This window comes from Sorex araneus, chromosome 2, assembly GCF_027595985.1.
Source record: "Sorex araneus isolate mSorAra2 chromosome 2, mSorAra2.pri, whole genome shotgun sequence".
NCBI classification, from domain to species: Eukaryota; Metazoa; Chordata; class Mammalia; order Eulipotyphla; family Soricidae; genus Sorex; species Sorex araneus.
The window spans coordinates 114637672-114663455 of record NC_073303.1 but is presented as its reverse complement, the minus strand read 5'-3'; the positions used below and the strand labels follow the sequence as shown (position 1 = coordinate 114663455).

At 36.4% G+C, this 25784-nt stretch overlaps 1 protein-coding gene across 2 annotated transcripts in view; it reads right to left on the bottom strand.

The window, feature by feature from the left end:
- The window catches only part of CSMD3 (CUB and Sushi multiple domains 3), a 1180343-nt gene that overhangs the window by 822000 nt on the left and 332559 nt on the right, over positions 1 to 25784 (bottom strand). For both annotated transcript variants that reach the window (XM_004607658.2, XM_055125482.1), the window contains exon 5: positions 16401 to 16608. In XM_004607658.2, the coding sequence (XP_004607715.2) occupies positions 16401 to 16608 (208 nt within the window). The remainder of the gene's footprint in view (positions 1 to 16400; positions 16609 to 25784) is intronic.

Genomic DNA, 25784 nt, shown 5'->3' with positions numbered 1-25784 from the left:
TTATTCTAAAAACAAAAAGAGAGGGCTTCTATAATCATTACAATCAAAAAGCATTTTATGGTACATTGTTTGCTTTGTCTTCAGCCTTAAATATTAAGTAACTTCAGTAATCTTAAGGCAAAGTATTCTAAATTCATTGGTTTAAATTAAAAACTTAATTTATAAGTATAATATATGAATCAAAATCCCCAAATCTATCAATATATTTTTGTTCTTTTTGAAAAATAATGCATACTCCTTTACTATCTAATCCACTTAACATATACATAGAAAAAGTAAACATGAGGAAGCAAAATAAGAATATTCCAAAAAGTTTAGAACACTTTAAAACTGTATTTTATAACTGACTGAAAGATCATTTTATTCTCCAAGTCTCTAAAATTCATCCTTGTAACAAGATGTAGCAGGAGGAAATAAAGTCACTTCTCTCTGTGCATACTCACAATACACATCCATCTGTACACATAAACATATATGACTCCTATTTGAATTAATCATGAATCACCAATTTAAGACAGTTTTTCTGTTTTAATGATTTAGTTATCAGATTACTCAGAAATTAGTAGATTGATCATGATCATTCAGACTGGATAAGCACTTGGTATTACTTCTCACATCACACCCAAAGTAAATCCACAGTACTGTGCCAGATTCTGATGTTGACATCAAAAAACAGTGATTATGATCATGATACTCAGGCCAGAGATGGATTGTAAACACATCATAGTCAGTGTTGTCCATTTACAGCAAAGACAAGAGCCAGGGAGACTCATCAGGCCCAGAACATGCTAAATAAGCATTGGGTTGCATCCTTAACATAATCTGGTTCCACTGCCACGACCCCCACTCCCCCACTCTGCCAGAGTAAAAAATAAACTAACAAGCACCAAGAAGTCTGTACAGAAAGGAATTGAATGACGTTGCAGAATACATACACGTTTAAGAAAAATGTGTTAGTGCTTGATGTTGGTAAAGTCATGAGTTTTAAAAGAAACACAAATGTGCTAATTGGCTATAATTCATAGTTCAATTTCAAGGAGAATGATTCGATAAATCAGCAGAAAATTACAATGCTGGAAGAAGCAGTCAGAAATTATCTGATTTATTGGGATCCTTTTCCAATACATTACAAAATATTTCTTACGAGTGTCTTTTTCTTCTACATTCAGCACACTCGAAGCGTGGTAAGCTGGTTAATAGTGGGGGTGGTAATGCTTTGAAGAGGTTAATGTGGCCCTTTAACTTAAGATAATAAATGGTCTGAGGAACTGTCCCCTAGCACTGTCTTCAAATCACCAGGGTAACATTCTGCTTCAGTGGTTTAAATGTGCCCTACTGGTCTGAAACATAATTGTACTTCTCTGGGCACCTAATTGACTACAAGGGACCGAGTTAGGTACTTTGAATACAATTTCATTACTTTAATTATTGTTCAGTGAAGTGTTCCAAAGTTTTAAAACAAACTATTTATAAGAAGTATTATTTCCAGGAAAGAAGAAAAAAAGATGTGGGAAACATTTTTTTTTAAATAAAGTCTCAAGTTCACAGTACATTAAGTAGAAAATTGGGGGTGAATTTTCAGTAAAACTGTCCTTACTGGTAGACATATTTAATGATTATAATCCTATAGAGCAACAGAAGGGAATTCTTGGAACAAATTTAAATAGTAATAATAAGTACTGCAGACAAAAAGTGATCTCAGGTTGAGTTCTTCTATGTGTGTACTAATATCATTGGCCATTTTAGAAATGGGAACAAAGCAGAGACAATTTAAATTGCCCCAGTTCACACAACTAGAAAGGGTATAGACTTGGGATTCTAAGCAAGTTATCCGAACCTAGTAATAAAATGGTCGTGACCATTCTCAAAAATAAGCTATCAAAATGCTAATGAGGGTACTATTTTCTGCTTACTACATGTGACATACTCTGCAAAATATATTTCATGCATCTTTCATGTACTCCATGAGTCTCTTGCCCGCATGCCTGGCTGTCTTCCCCAGGGCCCCTCAGAGGGGATAGGCTCCAGCTTCCCTCCCCACCCCGAGCAGAACTCCTGGCAGCTGAAGACCACTGGAACCTAGCTACAGCCATGCCCGAGACCCCTCTCCACACGTTCAGACAGGCCTCACGCATGAAGGTACCGGCAAAGGAACCCAGGTGTGTGTAATCCCATCAATGGCCAACATCCAGAGACTTCAAAGCAAGCTCCCAGAAGCACGCGGCCGCTTTGCGGCTGCATGATATCTTGTAGCCTGCTTCTCCCTCTGGGAGAAATTGGTAAGCTTCTGAGAGTTTCCTGCCCACATGGGACAGCCTTGTAAGCTTCCCACGGTGTATTCATATGCTAAATCCAGTAACAAGCTGGATCTCATTTCCCTGATCCTGAAAGAGCCTCCAGTGCAACATTGTTGGGAGGGCTGAGTCAAGAGAGACTTCTAAGATCTCAGGGAAAGGACGAATGAGAGGTTACTGAGCTCACTCGAGAAATCGATAATTAACAGGATTTCATGATTCGTGATTCATGTAATCCACAAAAATATCTCTTCCCTCTCTTACTTGACTGCACCCAAGAAGTAATATTTCTCCTAATTCTCCACAGTTGTGTGCTTGGGGGGCCATAATCAAGGACAAACACTGGATGACTTAGGAAAATTGGCTTTCTCACAATTCATTTTCCAAGGGCTAGTGGTGTTGGTTCCCAAAGGTGTGAGGAAGAATTAGTGCCATGCTTCTCTCTTGACATCTGACACACTCCTAGCAAGCACCTGGTGTTTGTGGCAGGAACAGGAATTCCCCCCAATTGCTCACTTCCTGTTCACATAATATTCTCCATATATTCATGTATGTGTCCAAATTCCCCCTTTTAAAAGTAGCACAGTCAAGTGTTAGAGTGACAATACTGCAGGTAGGACATTTGATTGCATACAGCTGACCCAAGTTTGGGTTTAGTCTCTGGCATGCTAAATGGACCTGCAAGCCTGCCAGAAATGATACCTGAACACAGAGCCAGCAGTAGCCCTTAAGCACAGCCAGGTATAACCTCTCCCCCAAAACAAAATAACAGTCCCATAGACTGGGGGCTTCCTTAATGCTCAGGAGAGTATATGTGGTGCTTTGTATTGAATCAGGGTCAGTATCTTAAAGGTCACCACCTAGCACCCTGTAACATATATCCAACTCTCAAAATAAATGTTTATTGAATTTATTCTACTTCACCCCCAATGAATAAAATATGACAGATATTGGACTGGGTTAATAGAAACATAATGTATAATATTGTAGAAAGTTAATTACTTATTAAATAGACATGTCACTAGCCATGCAATTTTTGGTGGATCACATTAAATTTTGAGACATTGAAGGTACATTCTAATGTCAGTGTGTGACAGTTAACAATATATATTTTCTTCTAACTTTTTTTAAATTTGGGGGCTACATCTGAATCTGCTCGGGGCTTAGTACTGGTTCTGTGCTCCATATTCAGTGAAGGGTCAGTCACATGGATGAAAAGAGCGTTCTGCCTTGCACTGTCTCTCTGGCCCTCAAAATTGATTTTTTTTTCTTGAGGCTATTAGAATTCTACTTGTTTTAAGATGACTAAATTTAAGCTGGTATTTTCCAGAGAGAATTGGAATTTATTGGTCTTATACAGCAATACATCCTGAGGTAAACAACACGGGCACGATAATAGCTCCTAATGCCTTAAGAGAGAAGCATTAATTCTCTCCTCTCCAGCACACTGGCCCTTCCTGGGCACATCCAACACTGCCCTTCCCTGCCTTCTTTATCTTCACAAAGTCATGTGACTAATTCACATGAATGGACAAAGATATATAAGTTTGTCACACTTTAAAGTTACGCTAGTGAAAAGCCTTTTATTTTCTCCTATTTTCTCCTCTTCATCCCTCCTTCCCTCCCTCCCTCCTGTTGAAGCCCCGTTTGGTAATCACTTTCATATGAAAGCAACAAACAAGTTTCCTGAACCACTGTTTGAAAGTTCCTAGACAAAAACTGACACTATTAACTCACTTTAGTTGAGTGAGAAATTCCCAGTCATGCAGTTACTATAATATCCGGGTTCATTTGTCTCAGAGTGCATAGCCTAGACTTTGAAAAGTCCCTTGAGGCTAGCTCCATCATTATTCTTTTGGGAAAAAGTCTCCCATCCTGAGTCAAATCTTCCCCATTAGCCTTCACTATTCACTAGGATCCTAATTGAATTATCCTACCAGTAGCTTCTAAATTTCAAGGACATTCTGATTTTCTAATATTTCTGAGTTTTTTTTTAGCATGATCTCCCTTAGTTTTCTATCATTATGGCTTCTACCCTCCCTAAGAATATATCTTCTTCCTGCTTCCATAAAATCTCCCTATCCTCCTTCTGCTTACATTCAATTTTGTTTATGAATTTCTCTTCCTAACCATATTTCACATTTACACCTTCTTATATTTTCATTACTTGACTCATTGCCTTTGATCATATGTACTTCTATAGCTTCAACTGTGAGTCCCCCAAATTCTATTTATTCTTAAATTCTAAATCTCTCAAATCCATGCCTTATACTTTAAACTGTCAATATCTAAAGTATTAAATAGGTTCCATCCATAGATGTTTTTGTTTTGTATTTCTTTTTTTCTTTTTAGAATCTGAGAATAACTACAATGATACTTAAAACTACATGTTTGATTCTCTAATTAAGCTGCTTGGAAACATGTTGGGTCCCCCATCCTTCCACAGAACCTTCAGTATAAAAGCCAACTACATCAGTAATATATACTAAATTCTTCTTAATCAGGTAACCTGATTTTCTCTTTCCATGGGGAAAATTATAAACTATAATTACCTGAAATAATCCCTTTGGGGTCCTTAAGGTACAACATTATTATTTGATCTCTTGAAAGTACACATGCAGTTATTTCTTTTGAGATATTTTATAAATTCATTTTATTACTAAATACTTCTAATTTGACAGACTTTGATCTTTTAAGACAATCATTAAAAGCTGATTTTTATAATTCAAAAAACTGGAACATACAGATAGTGTATGTCATCCTAACAAGAACAAGGTTTCTTGGGGGATGATACTGTTTTACTCCAGAGTATGGAAAGGCAATCCTTATTATTCTACCTGAACTCTAATTTCTTCAATTCAGATATTTCTTTCATTAAGGGGCAATTTGAACATACAGCTCAGCTCTTATCCTGTCTTCTTAATTTTACTCTGCAGTAAGAGAGGTAAAAGAAAAAAATATAAACATTAAATTCACCTACTGCTGTGTTGCAATAATATCCTTTGTATCGGATGACTGTCTTCTGAAAATTTAAGAAAGTTGCTGGCCAGTTTACAAACTCAAAAGCAAAAGAAATTTTCTCAACTGACCCTTTTTGTCTGTTTGTGGGGCACACGCAGCAATGCTTATGGATTACTCCTGGCTCCGTACTAAGGAATTACCCCTGTCATTGCTTAGGGGACCATAGGAGATTTTTTCTTTAAGAAAGGAATTTTTTTTGGAGTTTTTAGTATTTATTTTTAAGTTTTATTTTTGAATCACCATGGGGTACAGTTACAAACTTATGAACTTTCATGTTTGCATTTCATTTACATCCCTCCACCAGTGCCCATTCTCTTCCAAGAATGTTCCCAGTATCCCTCCCACCACCCCCACCCAAACCCCTACCACCCCACCCTGCCTCTGCAGCAGGGCATTCCCTTTTGTTCTCTCTCCTGTTGGATGTTGTAGTTTGCAATAGAGTATTGAGTTGCCATCATGTTTGGTCCATAGCCTAATTTTGGTACGAAGCGTTCAACCCAAGTGGGTCCTCCCAACATTAAGAAAGGGATTTTTGATATATTATCATAATTTACTCTCAGAACATAATGAAAGTATAAACACACAGGCACTCGCACTCGCACGCGCATGCACACACACACACACACACACACACACACACACACACACACACACACACACACCACTTGGTTCCTATTGAACTGTCACCAAGAATCTTTTTGCATACATGAGCCAATACTAATCTCATTGAATTTCTAAAACTGTTAGAGAAGGCTGCATTATTAATCCCATGTTTTAAGGCAAGTTGGTTGTAATTATAATTGTTGTTCTAAAAAAGAAAATGCAACAGCTGCACCTACTCTGAAAATGGATCCTTGGAGAATGTAATTAAGTTATTTCAATTTGGAAACTGAATATTATCAAGAGCTATGGGATGTATAACCTTAAGGCAGACCTTTCAACTGGCTTTTTGTATGTCATTAGTACAAACCTGGAAAAATAGAAAATTAGAATGTACATTTTTTGCATGTTCCAATCAAAGGCTTACCAAATGTAATTATGTATTACATACTTTTATAGACTCTAGTTAGAACACTTGGTAGAGGATAGTGCTAAGGCAATAAGGCTAAGTGATTAGTACCTTCTTGCTACTCTTACAGCTTTATTTTGGTTTTATGAGAATAAAAGAATTCCCAATAACCCAAAATAATTGCAAAAATGTACTTACATAAAAATCATCCTCTAAAGGAGCCAGAGACCTTATCCCCACCCCGACAAGGACCTGAATTGCAAACCACAAAGGGCTCCAGATTTATTACTGAAATGGCAAACCACGAACAGCTCCAGATTTATTACTGAAATATCAGAAATCCATAGAAAACAAAGTATCTAGTGATGTTTTATAGGCAGGTCTGATTGTTGGGGAAAATTCCAAATAATAATGGTGAGTCTTTTGTCAAAATATTGAATGTAATCAAAATAGAGAGAGAGTAAAGTGGAAATCATCTGCCACACAGGCAGGGGGAGGAGTGGGATGGGGGGTATACTGGGGTTCTTGGTGGTGAAAAATATGCACTGGTGAAGGGATGGGTGTTTGATCATTGTATGACCGAGACTTAAATTTGAAAGCTTTGTAACTGTTCTCACGGTGATTCAATAAATAAAAAAATAAATAAATAAAAGTAAAGAATAAAGAGAAAAATAAATAAAGGAGCCATAGAGATGGTCAATCCACAAGGCACTTGCCTTGCAGCACCAGACCCTAGTTCATCAGACCCGAGTTCAATAGAGTCCCCTGAGCACTGCCAGGTGTGGTCCAAAACCTAAGGAAAAAGAAACAAGTAACAAACATTCCCTAATATTAAAATAATTTTGGGGGCCAGAGTGAAATTTAGCAGGTAGGGCATTTGCCTTGCACATGGTCAACCCGGATTCGATCCCTGGCATTCCATATGGTCCTCCAAGCACCACCAGGAGTAATTCTTGAGAGCAGAGCCCAGGAGTAATTCTTGAGAGCAGAGCCAGGAGTAACCCCTGAGCATCTCTGGGTGTGACCCAAAAAGCAAAAAAAAAAAAAAAAAGAAAAGATAGTTCTAATATAAAGGTCTGATTTTAAAAGAAAAGTATCATTAAGTCATGAGCAATTTTCTACAGGGTACATATTGATATGTGAAATTCCACTAATTTTATAATGGAAATCAATTTAGTATGAATGAAAATTAAATGTGGTTTACTGTTAAACCGAAACAGTTAACATATGTTGAATCAACTTTCAAACATGTATTAAATCTTATTTTACTAAGTCTGCATTTCATTATAACTTACATTTGTACAGGTGAAATGACCAATGTATGGTTAAATAAATGGTGTAGTAAGCAAACATTGTCTCCAAGCAAAAATCAGGCTAGAGGAAATTTTATTTATGAACATAGCATCTGATGTTAATAATCCTTGGGAAATGCTGATGATGCCATCAATTAAAATGGAAGTCTGACATTAAAAGGTATTTAAATAATCATCTAAAGTAATTATTATTGACTTCATAAGGCCATTATTGTGAAAAGTCAATCATATAACTTTGTAAAAATCTTTCAAAAGGAATCTTACTACCTGCAAGCAAGCATCTATTATTTAAAAAGCATTAACCATTTTAAATTTCCGATACATTTGAACTAAATCCTTTCCATTTAAAATCAGTTAACTATTAGGATTAGTTGGTTTTTTTTGGGGGGGGGTGACACCTGGAGATGCTCAGGGGTTACTCCTGGTTCATGCACTCAGGAATTACTCCTGGCAATGCTCAAGGGACCATATAGGATATTGGGAATTGAACCCAGGTAAGCCCCGTGGAAGGCAAACACCCTATCCGCTGTGCTATTGCTCCAGCCCCTTTTATCTTTATCTTTTCAAACATACCAAGTACATTCTCTCATGAGCTATTATTATTTTAAACCCTGAATAGATCATATATGACCATACTGTGTTAAAATATTTCATGCTGTAAGAAATATGAAAAGAACTTCATATATATATATCTAATCAGAAGTACCCATTTCTAGAAGAGTCTGTGTGCTTTGTTTTTCATCAACTGATAAGGTGTTTTGTTTACAGAAGTTTTGTTTATTGAAAATAACTATAATAAAATTACTTATACTTTTCAGGTAACCTAAAAAGTAGAAACCAATTTATTTCATTGCAGTGTTACCTGATATTTTAAGTCAGTTAAAATCTGATCCATATTGAAAGCAAGTAGAAATATTAAAAGTAGTTTAATAGCTTTACACAGTTCTAAATGGCAGTATCTGTAGAAAAAATCATATCAGGTGTATGACATACTGGAACACAACTGAATTTTAAAGTTTATGAAGTATATACAGCAAATTTGTCCATAATATGTCCATTACTTATGATAATGGAAGGGGAGGTAAATTCATTATTATAGCTTTTTAATTTAAATAATAGATTAATTTCAATAATTATTAAAGCTTATAAATGTATGTGGGGAGAGAATGTGAGGATACATGTGTTCAAGAGAGAATATGGGGTTCTCCAGAGTAGAAATAAGCAAAGCTAAGATAGTTTGTACTTAATAAATAAATTAATTGAATCATCAGCCCATTGATCATAGAATTCTCAAGCAGTCTCAGTAACCTCTCCATTCTTCCTAGGCCTGAGATTTTAGAAGCCTCTCCCTGCTCGTCCTTCCCAAGGATGTCGCATTGGAGGCTCTTTCAGGGTCAGGAGAATGAGACGCAGCATTGTTACTGATTTTGGCATATGAATGCACTATGGGGAGTTTGCCAGGCTCTCCCATGTGGGCGGGAAACTCTCAACTCTCAGTAGCTTGCTGGGTTTTCCCAGAGGGAGAAGTAGGCTATAAGATGTCTCAAGGCCGTGAAACGGTGGGAGCTTAGTTTTATAGTCTCTTGGTGTGGGCCGTTGGTGGGATTTCACAGTACTGGGGGCAGTCCCTGGGTGTGACTGCCTAAACTACTAGAAAATGGGAAATCCGGGCAGAAGAGGCCCAGTCCTGATCTGAGCAGGCATGGAGATCACTGTCCCGAGTCCCACACACCTGGGTTCCTCTGCCGGTACCTTCATGTATGAGGCTCATTTGAACGCGCTGCGAGGGGCCTTGACCATGGCTGTGGCCAGGCTCTGGAGGTCTTCGGCCTTGGGAGCTCTGCTCGAGGTGGGGAGGAAAGCTGGAGCCCACCACCTCCAAGAGGCCCCAGGGAAATTAATTAAATATAGAAGACAATTCCTTCTCATAGGAACAATATTAAAATGTTTTCAATTTGAGATGGCTTTAATTATGAAATAAAATCTTTTCTTGTTTAAAACTCCTACTTCAAGAGAAAATGGTGAATAATGTAAAACACATCATGTAAACTCAACAATGTAGTGGTGTAACTAAAACAGGTTATGCATAAAAATGTTTTAAATTATTTTAAACCTTTTTTCCAAACGTAGTACTTATATGTAAAGTTGACTACATTTTTTAAAAAAACGCACTATTACAAGGGTTATAGAGAACACCACATTAAAGAATTATAATAGAATATAAACTATTTACCAAAACATTAATGGGGAAGTCAAGGAGGCAAAGACTGCATGGAAATCAAAGAATCAAAGGATGTTATATGTTCTGATAAAGAATTGTTTAACAAAGTTAAATGTAGACAAATCAGGTACAAAGATGTCATTGACAATTTTGAGTCATGAATTGCTAAATTTATGGTTGAAAAACATAAGCAGCAGCCATTTATAGAATGATCCATTGTGGAATTAAAATTAATAGTGTCAAAATAAATTAAAAAATAGGACATGACATTCTTTAATAGGTGAGATAAATTTTAGTGTACTATGATTAAATAGGTGTAATGTAGCAATGAAACTAAATGCATTTTCAATGCAAATATAAATGCTTAGTAATAATGTCATTTATATATTTATTATTAAACAAAATATGCATAATTCAAATAATTTTACTTTAAATTGAAAAAATTAAGTTTACCAATTTACACTATGCTATCTGAACAATATGGATTACCTAATATTAAGCTTTTGATAACTGTAATTATTATCTTGAATTCAGTCAGTGATTCATTTTTGTGACTTTCAAATTTTTATTCCTACCTTAGAATATGTAAAAATTCACACATTTCTCATTTCTTATGAATCCCACTTATCTCTCAATCCAAAACCTTTCAAACTGAGATGATTTTTCCTTTAATGCCAACATATTAACATAATCTTCTGACATATCTATTATTTCAAAAATGTCACACAATCTGAAAAACCACAATTACTTTGAAATCTTTTTCACTGTCAGTGATATCACTCATTCATCTCAATCAGTCTTTGATTGCAAACCTTTGCCCACTTATTTATGAATGAAGAGCTACAAAATTAAACTCCTTAGTTTTTGTATTCCATAGTCACTGGCTGCATACAGCACTTAAAATTTCAATTTCTTGAAGAGTTCTTATTTTCTTATTACTTTCATTTTGTTAATTTGTTCCAACAAACTTGTCAAGTCTACTATTAGTTCTTTTGCACACCGTTGGAACATTCCCTTTAGCATAGTTTTATCTCTCCCAATTACTAAAATACTTATCTTGATTCTATTAGTAACTCTTATTTTATCTGTTCAGTATTGTTTTCAAATGACTTTGTAGCCATTAAAAGGTCATTTTTATGTGTTCTATAAATCATCTTCTCACATTTTCTTTTAAATATGCTCTATGGACTGTTACCTCCAACACACCCCTCCTCACATTACACTTCTCACTAAATCTAATGATAAATCATATTGCTATTCTTAAAATATAAATTTCTTTTGAGGTAACATTATTTTATATTATTATACATTTTAAGTGTACATAAATATCATTAACTAAATGTTTTACACCATGTTCACCACCAGGATTCCTGTTTCATCCATCCCTATTTTATTCCTCTCCAGAAACCACCAATCAATCTTATATATCAAAGAGTTTGTTTTTGCTTTGATATGTTTGTCCATTTGCTTTGTTTCTTTGTATTTCACATGATTCAAGTGACACAGTTTTTGGTTTTTCCATCTGACATTTCATTTACCATAATGCCTCAAGTTCTGTCCATATTGTAGTAAAGGGCAAGAGTTCACCTTTGTTTTCAAGGATGATTTCTTTTTGAAGCTTATCTTATTAAGTTATTCTCAGATTTTTGACACAATTGATCGGAGTCTTTTCCTTGATATATTTTCCTCTACTTGAATTCCAGCAAACTACATTTTCTTGACTTTCTTCCAAAGTCATTAACTTGTCTTTTCAAATCCTTTTATTGGTTCCTCCAAGATTTGCTGAATTTTTTAGTGTTGGAATATGCCAAGACTTATTTCTTAGGTTTTTTCTTTTAAAATATTTTAGTTCTTAGTATTTTAACATATTTATTTAATAATCACTTCTAGCTTTAGATTTTTAGTTTAGATCTCCATCCTGTACCTATCATTTTGAACCAGTATTTGTATATCCAAATGCTTACCCAGGATCTACACCCAATATTTATTAGTTATCTCTAACTTAGAGCATGTGCAATTAAGTTCCAGGTCATCACTTTAAAATGCTTAATCAATAGCCTTCCCAATATATATTTTATGGTTGTTGAACCTCTTCTACTTTTTAGACCAAAAACTTTAGTGCTATTGTTGCCTTTTCTCAGTCTTCAATTTCACATATAATAACTAGAAAATTCTCCTAACTTTATCATAGATATCTAACCATTTATCATTACCCTCATTGTTATCTCTCACTACCCTTATCCTAGTAAACTCAATATCTAGATTACAACAATAACATGTTTTCTCTACCATACATTAAATAGTATGGTACCTGTACCTGGAACGATCAATAAATAGCACAGCAGGTTGGGCTTTTGCCTTGCACGCCACCCCCCTGGGTTCAATTCCTGCATCCCTCTCAGAGAGCCTGGTAAGCTACCAAGAGTATCCCGCCCACACAGCAGAGCCTGGCAAGCTATCCATGGCATATTTGACGTGTCCAAAACAGTAACAAGTCTCACAATATAGACGTTACTGGTGCCTGCTTGAGCAAATTGATGAACAACGGAACAACAGTGCTATAACAGTGCTACGACATGCCATGGAACAGTTACCTGCAAATATTTGCTGACTAAACATGGAAATGGAAACATGGAAAGTATCTAGTTACCTTCTACTTCTTTATTCTTACCATAGCACTTAGCGATGGCATAAAAAATCAGGTAATGCCTTACAGTAGTAAAGCTAAGAAATCTCTTGGATGTTAAAACAATGATCTCTGGGAAGGAGAAATGAGTTATCTACTTATGTATCAAGAGTCACAGCTGAAACTATAATCAATTTTTTATCCCGTTTCATTTTTCATATTTTTCCAATGAAATAATTTTTTTCATCAGGTATCACAAGATGGAAATATCTAGTATTATTGAATGGATTTCTATTCAATACATTCCTATTCAATGATATATTTTTGTTGATCTTTAATAAAGAATATCTTAGAGATGTATCATATATGGTTTACAAGAAATGCAGTGTGAATTTATATTCCTTGTGAAGCATGATGGTTAGTTCATGGTTTGCTGCCAAAATCAAACACAGGATACTATGCTCTGTCTCACTGTATGAACTTCAAAAATTAAAGCTACATTTTATAGTAGTTAATCACAAATTCTCCATCTCCAATTTAGTAATGACAATATAAGTGTAATTTATAATTTAAATCAAAAGATTAAAAATTTATCACCAATTATATATAGTTTGATTTGATTATAAGTTGAAAATATTTATATGAGTAATGCATACTCATATAAAAGAACCAAATTAATATCATCTAAAATGTCTGATTTTGATAACTGCGATTTAAAAATGCAGATGATGGGGCTTAGTGATTAGAGGACCAGAATTAATTAAAAATTTTAATTTACTTATTCATACATTCACACATCATTTTGTATATCAATAGACAGCTAAAATTACTTTTAAAATATAAATCTATAATATGTGTACGTGACTAAATACAAAAGCATTAGTTTACTATGATTCTTTAAATTGACAATATAAATTCGTTTGGACATTTGTAAGGTTTTCTTAAAAAGTGCCAAATGATCTGGTATATAATATGATTAGAATTTTGAAAAGTCAACCTGCTAATTTATTGTTAAGACACAAATCTAAAAAGATAATATAAACAATGAAACTTTAGCTGTTTTTCTTTTTCTAGGAAGAAGGAAATCTGTAAAGGTTGTGTCATTTAAGAAAAATTGGAGGGAAGCTGAATTGTACTATAAATTCAGAAACATGCAAATTGATGTGTGTTAAATTAAAAGTGTACAAATAATTGCTCAAAATATTTCATTGAATAATTGAAAGTAACTATAAGAACACAAATGGAGAGATAATTCCAGAGTAAATTGTTAGATTTGGATTCCAGAGTTTAGTGGCAAAGAAAGTAAGAATGATATAAAAGTTGTTTCTAATGCCCTTTATTACCCCTAAGTAGTCAAAAATGTGTTTTTATGATATCACGTTGAAGGAGTCACCTGAGTGTCAAAATATATAATTATTGGAAAATTCATAGCAATATAGTTCACCTTGATATTCTTAAATATGAATCACTGTTAAAGTCACAAATTCAAAAAAAAAAAAGGTCTAAATTTTCTTTCTTTTTTTTTTAATTTATTTTATTGAATCACCAAGTGGAAAGTTACAAAGTTCTCAGGCTTATATCTCAGTTACACAATGCTCAAACACCCATCCCTTCACCAGTGCCCATATTCTACCACCAATAAAAACAAAAACAAAAGCAAAAACAAAACAAACAAACAAACAAAAAGTATACATCCCACCCCTCACTCCCCAACCCACCCCGTACGTGAGTGATAATTTCACTTCCTTTTCTCTTTACCTTGATTACATTCCAGATTTCAACACATAACTCACCATTGTTAGAGTTTCAAAACAGACTCACTATTTTTGTTGGAATTTATCCCCTAAGAATACAGCTCTATTAACAGGGAAATATTTGATAATAAGTTTTCCACTGATGAGAATGAAGAGATAAAATGAAGAGATAAAATTGTAAACCGCAGCCGCGTGGTTTACAATTTCTATATTATAGTAATTAAGTCCGCGAAGATTTAAGTTTGAAAATGAATCATTTCCCTTCCTGGAACAGCATGTAGCCAAAGTTAGTTCACAGTCTCCATACATGGGTGCAAGCACTTGCTGGAACCCCAATTCCTAAAGCTGTCTCTGGTTCCCGCTCGTTCCACATCCACCGGCTCTGCAGAGACATGGGCACCCGGGCCCGAAAACCGGGCCGGCCGGCGCCGAGCCGCCGGCCCCGGCTGGGGCTGGCCCTGTATCCCGCGGCTGTTTCAAGTTCAAAGCACACATTTTTTTTTTTTTCACGCCAAAAGTTCATACCTTCTCAGCGGACCCACAAAATGTCGGACACCACGCCTTCTCCCGGAGGGGAGAGAGACCAAGAAGGAAGGTTATTTCCTCCGTTAGCCGGCGTGGGGCAAAAGCTTAGTTCACGGTCTCCATACATGGGTGCAAGCACTTGCTGGAACCCCAATTCCTAAAGCTGTCTCTGGTTCCCGCTCGTTCCACATCCACCAGCTCTGCAGAGACATGGGCACCCGGGCCGAAAACCCGGCGGCCGGAGACGAGCCGCTGGCCCCGGCTGGGGCTGGCCCTGTATCCCAAGAGGTCTAAATTTTCTAACAGGTTAAAAGGAACTCTGCTGAGTTTCATTGTAACCAATCATGAAATTATCATGGAATCATCCTAAATGATATAACCCTGAGTCCTGAGATCCTAAAGGTATTTTGACAAGTCACACTGACAATATAAAATAATTATCAACATGTTGTTTTTTTCTGATCTCAATATATGTAAGCAACACTTTTGCTGAGGGTCAGTCCATTATAAACACAATGAAAATTGTTTCTGTAGAGTTCTTTCAGTAGCAGCTCAAGATATTACCTGCTCTGTCTTCACACTCCTCTTTGATAACTTATGCCCTTCCATTTCCTCTCATCTCTCCAAATGCCCTCCCTTAATCTCTTTAGCTGGTTACTCCTTCTAAATCTCACCTTTGAGTGTTTTTGCTACTCACGTTTGTTCCTAGTATACCCTATCCTGTATCTAACTAATATTGATTGTAATTAGTTCAATTATTATCAATACCAACTAAATGTCAGTTATGCATCTGTTCAGAGCCTATGCATCATGTCAATAAAAAAGAGCTCTTTTAATAGGAAGGATAGCTTTAAAATAGCAATGTGTCTGATACTAAAAACTCAATATATCTAAAGTAATATCAATATTCAGATAATTTCCTTTCAAAATTGACTTTCTTCATGTTTTGGAATCAAGATATCTCTATCTTTATCAAATCATTAAATCATAAAACTAAATTTTATTTTAATACCTCTCAATCACTCTCAAAGCACCATAATGATTCTTTTCATTATACTTCCTAAGTATCTCAATTATTTCTACTTTATCTCCATCAATGTCCTCTTAATCTACCATATTTTTTGGATGAAAGCCACTACCTCCTTAGGTATCATCCCATCAACAGCAGTTTCACGTCATTTCGCAATTTTCATGAAAACATCTCTTGAGTGTCTAAAGAAGCAGATCGTACTTACCGAGATCATAGTATTTAAGTTTTGCAATTAAAAGGCCCCATAAAGGATTTAACTACAGAATCAAATGACAATTACTTCTAGACTCTTCAGTTAATTTAAAAGGAATCGCTGTGGACTGGCATACTAAGCAATACGACTGTTGATTACATTCCGAACAACTTGCTTTTTGTATAAATTTGGAGTCAGTCGCAGTCTCCTCTTTAAATATTCCGATGTATTTGACATTACGGGCTTGGTGATCATCCAATATACCCTTAAGTTCTGACAGATGCCCTACTAATTTTTCTGTAACCATATCCACTTCTAAATATCCAGACCTTTAATGCCCACCAGCATCTGTCCTTTGTCATTTGGCCTCAGGCAATGGCACCATTATAACTTAATAGAAAACTCTCCACTTACCATATTGTAGGTGGTTCAGAACCTTCTATTTCTAAGTAATCATACTTTTCTTCCATTTGGAAATCAGTAAATATGAGTGAAATTGTGTCCCCAGGCTCTGCTACGATGGTCCAAGTGCAATCAGCATTATTATGGTATTCATTAGGAAAACTCGGGCTGGATATGATGCCACTCGATCCTCTCATTGTTCCTCCACAGGCATCTTCAGCTGAGAAAAACAAGAATGATATTTTCTTTTACAAGTCCTTAAAGTGATGATATGCAAACAATGATGCTAGCATCACTGGATAAAAACAGCCATTAAATATATCTTTATTGTGCTAATAAATACAAAATAAAGAGATTGCGTGTATAAGGAGAAGTGTATTTTGACAATTTTCTAAGGATTGTTTAGTACTGGTAGCAATGAGAGTAAATAAAAAGTAGATAATTGTTAGATCTCAAAATAAGTAATATATTACTTTCATCTGCTAAGTTATGAATTGAATAATAGGAAATATCATTTTTCTGTTGTGTGATGGGAATCAGTGCTAAAGGTTTCTAAATGTTTATGGGAGGATGGAGTTTTGTTTTCACCATATTTAGTGTATGCTTTTACAAAATAAAAGGATAATTTAAAAGACTATATAGCATATTTTTTGTCAGTGGCACATTTAAAATATAAAAAATATAACTGTATTCTTGATAAACAACATAATCAAGAAATTTCAATTAAAGAGGAATGATACAGTAACTAGTATATTTGCAAAAATTCATTCCCTATCAATTCATCAAACAACTTATTTTGATAGATGCTTAAATTATGTATGTATGCCTGGATATGGTGATAAGGGCTAGAGCTCAAGCCTGGCATGTATGAGGTCTTGTGTTTGATCATGTAAAAAAAAAGTCCCATTCATATAAATATACCGTAATACCAATACATGTTTAATTCAATTTATATTTGAACCAATAATTTTTATTTTCAGAAAAACTAACTGTATACTAGCAAACAAATTGAGTGACCATCTATGTTTGCTAAGAAAATGCAAGATAAAGCTTCATGATTTATAAAAACATTAAAGTGAGAACATGTGTCTATTACAGCACACTGTCAATCAAGTTAGTGAGTTACCAGTTTATTATTGTCACAATCTTTATGTTGTCTTGAACCACTCATGGAAGTTTCTCATTCAAGTCAAATATTTCAGGAACAATTTGATTACTGCTATACAATTATTAGACATACTGGCCAACTTTATAATCTTATAAATATAGATAGTTATCTAGCTCTATGATGATAAGGTAACAAACAAGATGATACTTACATACTGTACATAGTAAATATATTCATTGTGTATCCTTTTTAAACTACAAATCATAAATAGATGCCAAAAATATATCATTCTTTAAAATATTTTTCGAATCCCAGCATCCTATATGGTCCCCTGAGCACCGCCAGGAGGAACTAACCCCTGCGCATCACCATGTGTGACCCCAAAAAGCTAAAAAAAAAAAAAAAAAAGAAAGAAAAGCAAAAAGATAAAATGAACGTGTGGACCTACCTAGACTAACCAAGCATATTACTACAGTACTACAATTTTATTGTCAGAACATACCCTACCATGTACCTTAGTTTTTTAAAAATTTTGTAATGAATTACTGTGAGGTACAGTTACAGACTTGAAAACTTTCGTGCTCACGTTTCAGTCATACAATGATCTAGTGCTCGAGTACCCATCCCTCCACCAAAGCCCATTCTCCACCACCACTGTTCCCAGTATCCCTCTCCCCTCTTCCACCCCCACCCTCACCCCTTAGGCTCTGTGGCAGCACATTCCCTTTTACTCTATTTCCATTTGGGTGTTGTGGTTTGCAATACAGGCAATAAGTGTCACGTACCTTAATTTTAACCTCTGGAAAACATACATCTCTGCTCTTCTAGTCTCTACACAAATCACTTTTATGTTTACCTTCTAAGTTCCAACCTCATGAGTAGATATTTGCTTTGGAAATAAAAGTTATTTATGGTATAACCTGGTATACAATATTTGGGAGGGGGGCTACATCCAGCAATGCTAAGGGTTACTCTAGGCTCTGCACTTAGCAAACATTCCTGACAGAGCATGGGGACCAAATGGGATGTCAAGGGTGGGATGGAATCCCTGTTAGCTGCATACGTGTCAAATACCTTACCCTTGTACTATCTCTCCAGCATTTTAACTAGTATGCAATTTAAAAATCAGGTCAATAAGTATCTCTATAACTAACTCTAGACAATAAGTTTATACATCAACTTTTTAAAAGTCTTTTAAAAATTTGACTTTATTAATTTATGAGTCCAATCATGGATACTCACAAATAATTTTGTTTCTATCTTTAACTGCCTCTGGTTTGGACATGACAGATGGGAAAGAGGAAAGGAAGAGGTGTGTGTCCTTCCCTGATTACCCCTCTAGTATCTAGCATTTCTTTCATTCACCTCTACTCATTCAGCTTGCTGTGATTTCTGCTGGAGAATTGGTGTATGGGATGTGTGTGTGTGTGTGTGTGTGTGAGTTCATGCATGCATGTGTGTGTGTGTGTTTGAGAAAGACACAGAAAGACAGACAGAGAGACAGAGAGAGAAAAAAAGAGCTTTCATGGATTCCTCAATGGTTTGCCAGTAAATTCCTGAGCTGAGAGAAAGGTCCTTGGATGATAGCTTAGGTTCCCCATATGGGAAAACACCATACTATATTTCATTTCCTTTACAATTGTGTCTTTTTGCCCTTCCAAAAGGGCCTTGGGGTAAAATGGAAGAAAATTCCCAGACTGAGCTGCTTCACATAAGTTCTGCAAGTTGGCTTATGAAGACATGCCCCATTTATTCACTCTTTGGAAATGCATTTTCCTGACAAACTCAGCCCTCAGGGGTTTCAATAGATATTTAAATATTTCAGCTCTGGCTTTCATAATAAGATACTTTACCCCCAAAGCTCCAGGGCATACAAGTCAATTTTTTCTGCCTGGTCTCCTTCAAGTTCCTCAATTGAGGTTCATAGCACAGAGAAATCACCTTCCACACCTGACACCTGGATTGCCACATGGTACAGCTCACTCCAGGGGAACTCTTACTGTACAGCAAACACATCCCAGCCCCAAACAATCACTGACTTGGGCTGGAAGTCAAGGAAAGGAATTCAGATATCGTGATGTTCAAATGAATGCACTTGTGAATTCTAATACCTAGTTCTTTTTGTTCTGTCATGTTCAGTGTCTTACATTTTAGGTTTTTTTTTCTTTTACTATATAAAATCTGTAGTATAATTAGGCATAAAACAAAGTCATGAAATAATTTTTACTTTAATACAGATGCACAACACTGAGGCCAGAAAAATAGGTAGGGTGATTGTCTTGCACAAGGCCCACCCAGGATCAATTCTCACACCACAAATGGTTCTTCGAGCACTTCCTAGAGCCAGAAATAAGCCGTAAGCACAGATGGATGTGGCCCTAAAACAAACAAAAAGCCATGGACATTTTAGACATACAGGACATTTTTGTATGGTGATGTATTGAACAAATCTTGCACTGTGCTTCGGTCTAGATGCACCATGTTGTGGCACTGCACTGCACTGTTGTTCATCTATTTGTTCAAGTGGGCACTGGTAACATCTCTATTGTGAGACTTTACTGCTGTCACTGCTTTTAGCATATCGAATATGCCACAGGCAGCTTGCCAGGCTCTGTCATGTGGGTGGGACATTCTTGGTAGCTTGTCGGGCTCTCCGAGAAGGACAGAGAAATCGAACCCAGGTTGGCCACATGCAAGGCAAATGCCCTATCCACTGTGCTATCGCTCCAGTCCAATGATTATAAAAATAAATACAATGTTCTGTAACCACAGATTCCTAGTAGAATATTGCATAAAGTGAGGTTTTGTTTTCCTATAGCAGAGTTACAAGTAAAACAGCATGAGAACAAAAATGAAGTCTTAATTTCCATGCTGTTCTCTGGCCAGTAACATCACCATTTTGGTCATATTGCATGGAGAGATATCCATCAAGAGGCCCAGTTTCTTAAATAGCATTCTTTCTTGGCCACCTGGTTTGCCTATTGGATTAGTGTTAGTTAGTGTTAGCTGTACTATTTTTTCTCCAAAGCTTCACTAAAAGGACAGGATTCACAATTGGATTAGGCACTAGAGCCACTTCTTAAGCAATTCAACACAGACAATGGGAAAATATCAGTTATTTAAATAAACTCCCTGTGCCTATTCAATTTAAAATGCACTTAAGTAAGCTTGCTAAGTACTAGAAAAAATTGTGTAGACTCTCAAGGAACCACAGATGTGGGGTCATCTAATAAAGAGGTAGGAAAAGAGAGAAAGAGAGACAGAGAGACAGAGACAGAAACTGAGACAGAGAGACAGAGAAAGACAGAGACAGAGAGAGAGAGGAGAGAGGGGAGGGTCAGATTAGAAGGACTCTACAGAAGTGACTTAATGGGTAGTCTACATCACGAGGATGAACCAAGGATTTGCAGCAGAACCTGCATGTCCAGAAGACCCGGTGATAAGCATTATGATGGTCATCTCAACCTCCTGCCTCCATTTCACTGGTTCACTTATTTAGAACTCAATGGCAAGTGTTCACCCCCAGATTCATTAAAACAAGATATAAAACACAGAGGTCTCTTTCATGCTGTGGGGGCTTCTCTGCCTTTTATTTCCTCTCTTAAGTACATCGCCTTCTGAAATGGTCACTTAATCTTCAATTTGCTTTCAATTTGCCTCCTTGAAGACAAGGAACTGAGAGTCTGCTCCCTCTCCAGAAAGGCTCCAATTGATCTATCTCTCCCCTTACCAAGTAGTGTGACTCTAAGTGAAATACAAAGTAAATGGCATCTCTGGCCTACCACAGGAGGTAAGGCAATTTCATACTGATGTCATATGTCTGGCCTTTACATTTGATGGGCAACTCAGGAACAAGACCCAAACCTATTGTAAAAACTATGGGTGCCTGGCACCAGATACATAGTACACGGGTCAAGGTACTTGTCCTGCATGCAGCCAACCCTGGTTCTATCCCCAGCATCTTAAGAAATGTATGGGTTTGGGGACTAGAGTGATAGCACAGGGGGTTGGGCATTTGCCTTGCAGGTGGCCAACCCGGGTTTGATTCCTCCATCTCTCTTAGAAAGCCCAGCAAGCTACTGAGATTATCCCACCCGCATGGCAGAGCCTAGCATGCTACCCCATGGCACATTTTATATGCCAAAAACAGTAACAAAAAGTCTCACAATGGAGGGGCCGGAGCAATAGCACAGCGGGTAGGGCATTTGCCTTGCACGCTGCCAACCCAGGTGTGATCCTCGCCATCCCATATGGTCCCCCAAGCACCGCCAGGAGTAATTCCTGAGTGCAAAGCCAGGAGAAACCCCTGAGCATTGCTGGGTGTGACCCAAAAAGAAAAAAAAGTCTCACAATGGAGACATTACTGGTGCTCATTCGAGCAAATTGATGAACAATGGGATGACAGTGCTACAGTGCTACAGTGCAGAGCCAGGAATAAACACTGAGCTCCACCGGGTGTGACTCCCCCACCCCTCAAAAATAAATTTACGAGTTACAGACCTGAAGGGTGGTAAGTAGTCACGGTCTCTATGGGGAGTAGGAAAAGTGTTCTGAGCAAGTTGAATTCTGTGCTTACTGTAGAGCAGGGAACATTCCAGAAATTGAACTCAAATGAGTTAAAGTCTTTACCATTGCTTAGACAGTAAGGGACTATGTGCTCTACAATCACTCAGGGTGGTTCTATGGGGACCTTGTGTACTGAGTGTCTGGGATCCATCCGGGTAAGCAGTGTGTAAGCCAAGTGCTTTACCCCAATACCTTTTACAGCCTCTACTTTTATATTTTTAAATGCACCCAAACCTATTGTAAAAACTATGGGTGTCTGGCACCAGATACATAGTACATGGGTCAAGGTTCTTGTCCTGCATGCAGCCAACCCTGGTTCTATCCCCAGCATCACATAAGGTACCCTGAGCATCACCAGGAGTGATCCCTAGAGACAGAAGGAGGAGGAAGCACTGAGCAAAATCAGACATGGCATCAAAACAAAACAATTCAACAAATGAAAATAGCACCACGGCTGTTAACTCTGTGACCTCTGAGTTGATGAAAGTCATGTAACAAGACTAAAATAAAATTAATGTTTTTTCATAAGTGTTTCAAAAGTTTCATTTTCCTGCCATTATTTTATATTAAAGAGACCTGATCATTTTTGATTTTAGGCATGATACTACACATTTCATTTAAGATGTGGTAAAGTCAAACTTCCCTGAAAACTTTTTTTGAAATATATGACAAAACTACCTCAGTTTTCCTCAATACATCTCTGATTCTTATCTCATTCTGTTAGTAGTTTATTCTGAAAGAGATCTGTATGTGAACCTTTGTGTTCATATGAGTTGTTTTGAGAAGGACGGGAGGTAACAGAAATTAGGTGTGTTAATGAAAATGAAAATTAAACTGCAAATTATAATTGATGAGTAAACTTGGTTAGTTCCAGATACTAAGCATTCAATTCATTCTTGGACAATATCATGGAAAAGTATTCTGCAAACCTGCTTGGCTAAATCACGGTATTTCATCTCCACTCAAGTTAAAGCAATATCCATATAGGGTTTCTTGTTCCTTCCCCAAACAAGCTATGCTGTTGTCCACCTCATCATTGAAAAAAGAAATACTGCTTACATACTACAATTGCAGTAAGAATCCATTGTTTTATTTTATTTTTAACTTTGTTTTTTGGTGGGGTGCACAGTCAGTTGAGATCAGGGCTTATTACCAGTTTTGTGCTCAGGAATAACTGTTGGCAGTACTCATGAGACTTATGAGTACCTAGGGATTGATCCAGCTTGGTGGCATGCATAGTAAGTACCCTATCTGCTGTGTTATCCATCTGGCCCAATATCCATCATATTAAAACACAAAGCAGTGCTTCTATTTGTCACTGCTGTTCACATTTCTCATACTCAATAGGTCACCTTATTTTTCTCATTTTTTTTTGTATTTTAGAAAAAACTCTTCTCAGAGAGAAGGAAATTGAGAAGCTTATTATATAACTACACATTTTTTAGAGGTCTAGTTTTGTTTTATGTTTCTTAAAGCACAAAAAGTGATGCTGTTCTAAGTTTTAAAGAGAAGTGGAATTTTTTAATTATGGAAGGGAAAAAAATGAGTCTTAGTTCTTCTTCAGCTCCTCTCACAATTGAACTGATATAACTGAATCCAGCTCAGCAATGTATTTACAACTCAAAGAACACTATTCTGATCCAAATAAATATTTCTGAGCAGACATCAAATAGAAATAGAAGGTTTTAACATTTTGAAATGGGTTTTAACCTGAATACTCTAGTATGAATGTGAACAAATATCTCTAACCTAGTTTACCTTTCTCAGAGACATACTAATACAATGAGATGACTAAAAGTCATTGAAGTTACGATAATGTCGACGAATGTTTGCATGTTTTATTAATAGTTATCTTAATTATATCATATATTCATATGTCATTAATTTATTATCTTCAAATGAGAATAATATAATCCTATATTCAATAATCATTTAATGTCAGAGAAAAATATTCAGACATCATAAAGCAACTGTTTAAGAGTAGCAGAAAACAAATAAAATTCTTGACACAGGAAAGAGAGGAACAGGGAGGAAATCTCTAGAATTATGCAAATTTTGTAGAGCAGTGCACTCAGGAGACAGAAGAGCACTGGTTTAGGTAGTAAGCGTGATTCTGTCCCTGAGTTTGGCAGACACTGTCCAGGAAAGAGGAGGTCTGTTAGCTGTAAGACAGGGCTGCAGAGAAGAGTGAACTCTGGTGAAAACCAGCTCGTGAAATCTGTCAGAGACCCCTCAGTTTTAGACAAGTGCTAAAAAACACATGGGGGAACCTTCTAGAAAGTCAGGTGATGAGAAACCAAGGTGTGAGTGCTCAGTGGTTTGAAGACAGTGCACATGGCTGGCTGGTGGAGCGGTCTCTCATGATAGATTGTGAACAGGAGTTTTATAATAGCTGTGATATCCAACAGAAGCTGTTCATTTTGCTAGATGGACTCTATCCCATATGTAGTTGATTCTAGATCTTCTTAACCCAACTAAAAAGCAAACCTCAAAAGATACCACTGACTTCCTAAGGACATATATTTATTCAGGTGATGAGAAACCATTATTTTTAATTGCGGATTTCTGTGACATTTTACAATTAAAATTTATTCCATTGAGAATGTTCCTTGTTATTTTATGTGAATCTTTTTTTCTGATTAAATTTGTATTTCTCCAAACAGCTATTCAACTAAATCATTGCCTCCTCTTTCGCTTTTCTTACTTGGTAAAGTAAATATTTTATTTGGAGATCCGCAGACATCTACGGTTCCCATAGCACTATATATTTTATCCCAAGATATTATATACCCACTGTATTTCAACTATCATTCATGTTTATTGATGATTTCATCATCTATGTCATTTAGCTTAATTCTTTTTAAAATTATCCATTCAATTTCCTATGGGGAATACTGAATATTAAAAAATATATATTCACAAATGTTGATAGAAATTATTCTTTCCAAATGCTTTGTTCATTTTAGTTCTCACATTAATTTCCATGAGATGCATTATGAAATGTTACATACATTGTGAGCTTTTAGAAACTGAAGTGGTGTAGATAGTGGCTTAGAAACATTAAAATAAAGAAAAATATGTGGATTAGAAGATTCTTTTCTTCACACACAAGCACACAAACACACCTACACACACACACACTCACACTGGTCTTGAGGTCATTCCAGAGGGGCTCATGTTTTACTCATAGTTCTGCTCAGGGATCACTCCTAGAGGCACTCTGGGGACGATGTGGTCCAGAATTAAACCTGGGTCACCCACATGCAATGCAAGCATCCAACCAATTTTGCCCTGTGACTGAAATATTGAGACAGAAGCAAGAGTATGTCCTCACCAGTATGTACCAGCAAGACTCATACTTACCCCACCATGAACTTGTATGGTGTCACAAAGTTAATGTCTGTTCACTGGTTCTTAGTTAAAAATGTGTTGTCACATGTAAGACTGGTTATTTATTTGTGTGTTCATGTGTTTGTTTTTACAGCCACATCAGGTGGTACTTGGGGATTTTTCTTGACAATGCACTCAGGCATCACTTCTAAAGAGGCCATATACCATGCCAGCTATCAAACCCTCCTCAGCCATGCACAAACCAAGTGCCTTACCTGCTGTTCAATCACTCTGGCTCGTAAGCTTAGTTCTTAAAAATGTCACCAATGACCCCAAAGTCTACGAATAGAGAAATAATGAACAGAGGGGGAGGTAAGAAGATGAGAAGGGGA